The sequence below is a fragment of the Micropterus dolomieu genome, linkage group LG12 (assembly GCF_021292245.1).
Source record: "Micropterus dolomieu isolate WLL.071019.BEF.003 ecotype Adirondacks linkage group LG12, ASM2129224v1, whole genome shotgun sequence".
Classification (NCBI taxonomy): domain Eukaryota; kingdom Metazoa; phylum Chordata; class Actinopteri; order Centrarchiformes; family Centrarchidae; genus Micropterus; species Micropterus dolomieu.
The window spans coordinates 8,327,170-8,335,093 of record NC_060161.1 but is presented as its reverse complement, the minus strand read 5'-3'; the positions used below and the strand labels follow the sequence as shown (position 1 = coordinate 8,335,093).

At 46.9% G+C, this 7,924-nt stretch overlaps 1 protein-coding gene across 1 annotated transcript; it reads right to left on the bottom strand.

Annotated features, from left to right (window-relative positions):
- Positions 1–533: 533 nt before the first annotated feature.
- On the bottom strand, positions 534–5,141 carry lg12h4orf54 (linkage group 12 C4orf54 homolog). The gene has a single exon (XM_046065303.1). The coding sequence runs from the start codon at positions 5,139–5,141 to the stop codon at positions 534–536; it is 4,608 nt and encodes a 1,535-aa protein (XP_045921259.1).
- Between the last annotated feature and the right edge of the window lie 2,783 nt (positions 5,142–7,924).

The window sequence follows — 7,924 nt, the reverse complement described above, 5'->3', positions numbered from 1 at the left end:
ATTTTTTGTTTTTTTAGACAATGTGTGTAATTTTGAGCACTTTAGGTCTCCATACGAATTGGTCCTCATTCTTTTGCAATCATCATAGTTTTGGTAGTAGTTGAGATCCTAGCAATAGCATGAGAAGCCCTAACATTTATAATATTAGTATCCTGTTGTATGCTCAGACCTTCTAAGAAGCAGGGAACCTCAGTAAAACACAGGTTCACCAGAACGACCTTTGATGCTAAGCAGAGAATTTTGGCTACCGCTGGCACTTTGACAGACTGGAGGGGTACCTGGCCAGCCAGAATGGTAGTCAGACTGCTCAAGTCTCGTGCTCGGTTGACATTAAAAAAAAAAGATGTGTCCCCTTAGATCATATATACTGTACATCCCATTAAAATAAGGGTTTCAAAAGAAACGGTGCCCACTTAACATCCTCCCTGTGTGCATACCACTGAGACAACCTTTAATGAGCGTTCATGTCAGTTTTTCTTTTGTCTTTGGATATTTATAGTTATAACAACTCACCTGTCCAGGTAAGCTTCCATTCATCTGTGCTCCACCACAAAGCTCATGGTGGTCCCGTCAAAGGAGGGCGGGGCTATGATCCTGGGCCCCTGCTGGGAGGTGATGCTGATGACCGGCTGCTTGACGCTGGAGAAGCCCTGTGGCGGCCTGTGGGCAGTGGCCTGCTGTTGAGCCGCCTGGGGAGACTTTCCAGTGGCCATGTAAAAGGGACTCTCCATGTACATGCCCTCAGTCTGCTGCGACGAGCCTCTCTCGCCACTCTCCACCTCGGAGTGCACCGACATCTGCGACTGCACCAGCGTCCGGGCCGGGATCACGGATGGTGTCGGCATGAAGCCTGGGTAGATCATATAGGTGTGTCCGTATGCTCCTGGGCTGAGGGCCAAAGGTGAGATCGGCATGGGCACCGGGGTCATAGGAGGTTGCGGCATAGGCACGTCCACATACTGGCCTGTTTCGGGGTCAAAGAGGCGCTTGGTGGCTGGCTGCACCGGAGTGTCCACCATGTAATAGTTTCCAGTGGTGGGATCGAGGAGCATCTTCCTCTGGGTGGCCTGGAAGGGGTCCAGGGTGGGAGCAGGGGTGATAGCTGGGGAGAAGCAATACACCTGAGGCTGATTGGTGGACATGCCCAACGGAAAGGAGTGGTAGATGGTGGCAGGAGGGATGTCTGGTGAGTGTGTCTCCATCACAATGCTGGAGCGTTTAGGGGACTGGTTGTGGACTTCCTGGCCTCTGCTGCCGGATCCCAAGTGGCTTGATGGTGTGGTTAGGTGTGTCTGGGTGCTACATGTGTACGCTGATGTTTGTTCAGCAGATGAGGCTTGTTTGTTGCTGCTGGCGTGAGACTTGACCGGAATGGTTAGGTAGTTCTCGTTGTCAGCTGAGGCGCTAAAGAGCTCCTGCGTGGACCTCTCTACCTCCTTTGATTCAGCTCCCTCATGACCACTAAGCTTCCTCTGGCTGATATTTAAGGGCACAGGCACTTTGGGGGACTTTGGGGTGAAGCTTTTGGTGCTGAAAGGTGTTTGTGTGACGCTGTTTGGCTGGGGCGTCTTTGCGGTTGCGGGGGCCTTAAAGCTAGAGCTGAGGTTGAACATGTTCTTGTTCCCCGTGGTGCTGGCGGCTTGCAGTGACTTAGCAACCTGCCTGTCATCACGGCTGCCGGTAGTCTGAAAGATTTTGTCCTCTCGCCTCAGCAGGATGGCATTTCCGGGTGACACTGCTACTGCTGGTGGCGTCTTGTCAGTGTTAGGATAGGAGTCTCTTCTGACCGTCTTGTCCATGTTGCACGCTCTCGCTCCTTCCTCTTCAGGTCCTCCATGTTCATCGCTGGCTATCAGTGAAAGCACATGGCTGTCTGTCAGGCGCTGGGGCTCATTCTTCCTCTTCCATTCATTTCTTTCAAATACATAGAGCTGCTCCATGGTTTTCACAGCTGCCTGGAGTTTTTCCAAAGCAACCTGGTTCGCCATCTTTGATTCAGGTTTCTTATCTGAGATATCTGATGTTATCTCTTGCTTCTTTGAAGCTACCCTGCTTTCTGTTCTCAATCCAATGCTTCCCTCTGATGAATTATTTGAGTTACCTATGGGTGCTCTCCCTGCTGCCCTTTGCAGAGGAGCACTTTTAGTGCCCTCCGGAGACGATCTGTCTATGTCTAACGACTCCCGTCTAGATAACTCAGTAAGATTTCCAGACTGTTTTCCGTTACTGTTTGTATTCACAGAATGACATTTTATCACTATAGGGGACACGGAATTGGGATTTCGATAGGGCATTTGCTTCTTTTGCTCTGAATGGCTGTCAGCAGAGGCAACGTTGGTTTTATTTTCGTTGTTATCCAAAGAAACAAAGTGATAGGAGCTTTTCACAAGTTTGCGCACATCTCTGACTTGGTGTATGGGCGTCTGCAGCTTCCCTTTGTGATCTCTAATGTCTCTAACCATGAAATGCGGCACTTTATCTGAAGACTCACCCTTTAAAGCTGCAGTCAGCGCCTGGCATTTGAAGTCATCTGTTCTGATGAGGCTGGCTGTGTTACAGCCTATATTAGGAGCGCGCAGTTTGGAGACGCCAAAAGGCTCCTTTTTATTGTCTCTGACGCTCCTTAAGTTAATTTTAATTTCCGGGGATTTAGATGTAGCCACCCTTCTGGAGTCTTCGATGTATAAAGTGTTGTCGGAGCGCAGTTGTGTCCCTCCTCCATCTCCACATGGGGAATAGTTGCTGTTCTGCAGCTGCTGTCCGACTTCTCCGTCACTGGCCAGCAGTTGGATGCTTGGCACAAACAAATGTGACATTTTAGTCAGTTTGTCTCTGCCCGATGAGTACTGATCCCCCTCGCTCTCTTTGTCGTTAGCTGAAGGCGACTTCCCCTCCAGAGTTTCATCGTTTTTATGATCCTTTTGAAACTCTAGCTCCTCGTCCTTCCAGCATCTGAACGCGCTATTTTGGCTGCGAAGCAGCGTGCTTTTAGACGCTTCCAATGTGCCTTTTTTAGTATTGATTCCAGCTTCATTTGCCTGTTCCAAATTAGTTTCTGATGCGGGGGCGGCCGTGTCTCCTCTCCGAGAGTCGCTCTTGGTATCACATGAGCCGCTGTCCACGATGTCCCCTAATTCATCCACGCACATTATGGCGTAGTCAGAGCTGCTCTCGGAAAACTTGGAGCTCTGTCTGTGCAGCTCCCGGCTCCTATTCCCCCCGTGGCTGTCGCTCTCCTGGTGTACAAAGCACGGAGAAGACGTCGGATGCGGCTCACTTATCTCCCCTCTTTCCATCTTGCGCTCCTGCTCGAACTGCATCTTCTTAGAAATCACATTTTTGATCAGACTCGAGGCGAATATGGCTTTCTTGTGTGCGTCTTCCATGGTTTTACAGGGCGGCTTGCTGGCCCCTCTCCTCTGGCCGCTTGGCAAACTGTTAACTGTAACTTCATCTGTGGAACGTGATCCTGTGGCGTTTTGTGCAAAGTTGGTGCGCCTTTCTCCCCCAGACATTCCCGATTTGACATTGCAACGAAAATTCAGAGTCTCTGTTAGTCTAATGACCCCACTCTGGCCCTGACTGAATTTCCCCATCAGCTCTATTTTCTTTGTAGATGTCGATGCGCTGTGGGGATTCCCATTCAGAGTGAAGATCTTGCTGGTGGGCGGTTTGATGCTTGCCAGTGTAATGTCCTTATAACCTCTATTGTCTATATTTTTGGCTATTTCAAATGAGGCCGTTGAGTTTTTATGGGAAACAAAACGTTGGTCCAGTCCCTGTGACATATTCATATTGCCATATTTCAGGTCGACAAACGTGGACCATCTGTTTATCCCTATCCCATGCTCTGATGCAGAGGACTCACTTGATGCGCTGAAATTAATGGCATCAAAGTAAGGATAAGCCAGGCTCTTGAAGGTTCTGGCTGTCAGGTTGCGCACCTCCTTGTCAGCGTCGTCCAGCTCGCTGACAGCGCTGGACGCACCGCTGGAACACCCGGTGACCTCTTTACCCCTCAATTTGCGGCCAAAGTGCAAGCGTCCGGGCGCAGCTATGAAACACTTTGCCCTGTCACACAACGTCTCTGCCTTCCCATCAACTCCCCTAAACACATAGCGACTCATGTCTCCAGAGCGCCTGGCATGATAAAGAATATTTCCCTGCTCTTGGATGTTGCTAGGGTCATTTATAGCTCGAGAAGTGGTTCTGATTGACAGGTGGATCTGTCCCGCACTGTTGCCACTGCACTGCTGCTGGGACTTTAACACACTCTCATCTGAGCTGGTGAACTTGGCCGCATCGCACAGATCACTTTCAAGCAGAGTGCTGACTGCTGCTGCTGCTGCTGCTGCGCCCCGGTCCCCCCTCTCCTGCGCCGCTCCATCACCGCCAAAAGAAGCATAATCGACAAAAGAGTACACCTGGTTGTCGTCCTCAATGTCCCAGCTGGCGGAGGAGCCCACGTCGTAGTCCCCCTCATGGTCAGAAAGCTCCGAGAGCTGGATCTCGTGCGTGGTAATGTAATGGGACTCATCCTCCGTTACGCACGGGACGGAGTCGTCGGAAAGCACCAAACTAACATCATCATCTTCCTCATAATCATCCGACTCACTTCTCCCGCTCAGATAATTATCACTACAGTGTAATTCCTGGTCTCTGGGTGTGGCTTTGTTGTCTTCTTTATTTGGCACCCCGGGCTGCGTTACGGCGGGTTCGATTTTGTCTCCTGATTTGAGGCAATTGTCTGACTTTGCGTGAAGATAAGGACGATCTGATGACGAGGATGGATCAGAGGGCCTCTCCTTGACATCTTCTGCACAATTCCCAATTTCCGAACCCCCTTTCTGTTTAGTTTCAGTCTCGCCAGTAATGGCCAGCTCGTGGTTTGGTGCCGGTGCGCGCAGAGCTCCGGTGCCGCTACTGTTAAAAAGGACAGACATTTGGTCTTTTTCACCAAAGGGACAGTCTTTCTCCGGTTTTACCCCGCATGTGTTCACGTCCATTAACTCCAAATCGACGTATTTGCTGTCGACTTGCTTCTCCAGGGCAACCTCTTCGCCGGGCGCTAGCTTTTGGAGCAGATCTTTGGCCCCCCGGAGAGTGGCCGGTGTCTCCACACAACTTTGCTCAGTCTTCATAGCTGAACCCGCCGGTTTAAGTTCACATTCGGTGTCTGGCAGACAAGAAACGGCAGCGATGGAGCCCCCCCCCCCCCCGGATTCCTCAGTCCTTCAGGCAGAGATGGTGCAGCGCGCAAGGCTCCGGGTAGACAGACACTCTGATGACACGGAAGCGCTCCAGACATTCCAGTTCACCGCGACGTGAAGCCTAAAGACGGGTATCTAAAAAGGACCAGAGACATTACTAACCACTGTCTAGGCCACACGGTTGGGGTTCAAGCTGGGGTTCGCGGACCAATAGAGGTCGTTGATGTAAAATGATTTCATTAAATATGACCATTAATACTAAGCTTTTTATAATTCTGCAATGAATCATGTGCATGAATACACTTTAACTAATCATAGATAATCTCTTCTTATAACATTAAATAAGTAATTAGGCCTATTTTATTTTTGACTATAAGGAACACTAGTAGATGGTGTAAATGACTAAGTAGGCTATTTACTGTATACAGAGGTAGACCCTACTCGTTCTTAACATATATATTTATGCTAGTTTACTTCTACTTCATTACATTTCAGATGGAAACATTTAACTTTAACTCTTAAAAACATTATTTTCATGCTATTGTCTGTAACTGAGTCCATAAAGCCACCATTACTTTCTTTAAAAAAACTGAAAAAAAGCAGTCAATACAGTAAGAATATTCTTAGTAGTTTCTAAACTTTAATTTTCTTGAAAGAAAAATCATGAATTTAATTTAGTTTAAAAAGAAATTGAGCCACAGGAGATTGTATATAGGCTAGTTGTATTATTACACACCTGCTACGACTACACATAGCTATATACACACATACATAGATGCACACACGCACTGTACATCCACTTATACTCATGTTTATAGGTAAATGAGAAATAAAATAAAGCATGTTAAAATGTAAAACATTGTATTCTTACAACATTATCAAACAAACAGAAGAAATAAGTAGTTCAACTAACAGACAAAGGGTAAAATGATAAGAAATGAAGGAGAAAGAGAGAGAGAGGAGAGAGAGAAAGAGAAATAATAAAATAAATAAGTAAATATAAAATATATGATAATAAAAAATCTGAGAAGAGGAGTATAGTCCAATGGAAGATTTGTACTTGTAATGAAATATAGTAACAATGTGGTATTGCTGATATTACTTAAGTAAATGATCTTAGTGAATATTTCTCCCTCACTGTCCACTGCCCATGACTGTGTGGAGCATAAAACATTTTAACATTCCCAATCAATGTCTGTGTAACTATATGCCGGTAAAAGCCTTATTAGATTGGCTTCCTCATCAACAAACCTTATCAGACCTGGTCTAATGTCGGAGGGGAGTTGACACAAGAAGCCCACTGACTGGCCCATTCTGCCACACCAACCGAAACCATTTCCATGCAGACAGACAGCTCTCTGGCTGTTTTTAGAAATACACAACCATAGTCAAGCTCAAATATAGGCACTGTGACAAAATGTGAAAACTGCAGCTATGTTAGACAGGAGGGAATGTGTGCAGGGTTTTGTGACACGTTAGATGAAGGCTGTCTGGCAGATAAACACCCAAGTGACAACAACTCAGCAACAGCACACCCCCATGAGGAGTGTGCCACAGTGCATGTTTGACTGCTGAAGCTCTCAGGGGTGTCAGTCTGTGTCCGTGGGGTCCAGGGACCAACAAAGCATAAATAGATCACATTTAATTTTGGTCAGATCAAAGTCAAGATCTTTCCAGATTTGGTTCCTGATGTTTCAGTGGAGCTTCGACATTAAACCTCGTGGCTACTGAAACAGGGTGGTGTCACAGTCTCCATGTCCCTCCTCTCCTGGCATTTTTCTGTTTCCCCAGGCCCCCCATTGCCTTTTCCCTCCATCAACCAGCTGCCCTCTGACTTTCCCTCATTTCCCTCTTTTCCCCATCACTTGTCTGCCCCACCCATCTCCACACCTGGGGCGAGTTCAATCTCAAAACGTTTTGCACAGGTTCGCAACATTTTGGGATTGAAGGCCATGTTTCCTTGCAATGTTGTGCAACGTTACACAACGGTGTTAAAAAGGCAGGGAAATGCAGTGGGCTTGCGTACACAACAGGGTGCTTGAGGCGCCACCGTTTCCATTGAAAAAAACTTTACATTTTGTCGGCGCTAAACTCACCCCTGTTCCCCCTTCCCTCATCTGCTCTGCAATTGGCTGCCTTCCCCACCCACCACCTCACCTGCATCTCATTCACTTATCAGCCACTTTCTACATATACCAATCCACTTCCTTTGCTCTTTTGTCAGTTCGTCCCAATTGCAGTGTTAGTTCTGCACCTCGTGTGTTTGCTTTTGAGCTTCTGTAACCTGAACTTTAACCTGGACCTTCAAATAAGTAGGCCTTCAGAATCAATAAATCATTGAAATTGTCCTGTTGTTCTCAACAGTCTGCACTGGGGTCCTGTCCTTGTTGCCACTCTCCCACAATTTGTGTAATGAATATGTCTTTTTTATGATAAATTCTATAAATAAACTCAGAAGAATTTAGGCAACATGCGATACATTCATTTTTGGGATTACAATCAAAAACAAAAAAAATTCCTCTCCTACCTCTGATGTCTATCTGAGACAAATAATTGTGTGATGTCACTCAAGCAAATCACTTTCTTAGACTTGACAAATCTCCAGAGACACATAAGATATAACTGTTTTCACATGCTCAATAGCACTAACCATAAGAAGTAAATTGACGTTGACTTGTAAAATCAGTAGTTCCCCCTTTAAATGCTTCATATCA

Excerpts from the sequence above, each read along its gene's own strand:
- lg12h4orf54 (XM_046065303.1), bottom strand. The coding sequence starts at position 5,141 with ATGAAGACTGAGCAAAGTTGTGTGGAGACACCGGCCACTCTCCGGGGG.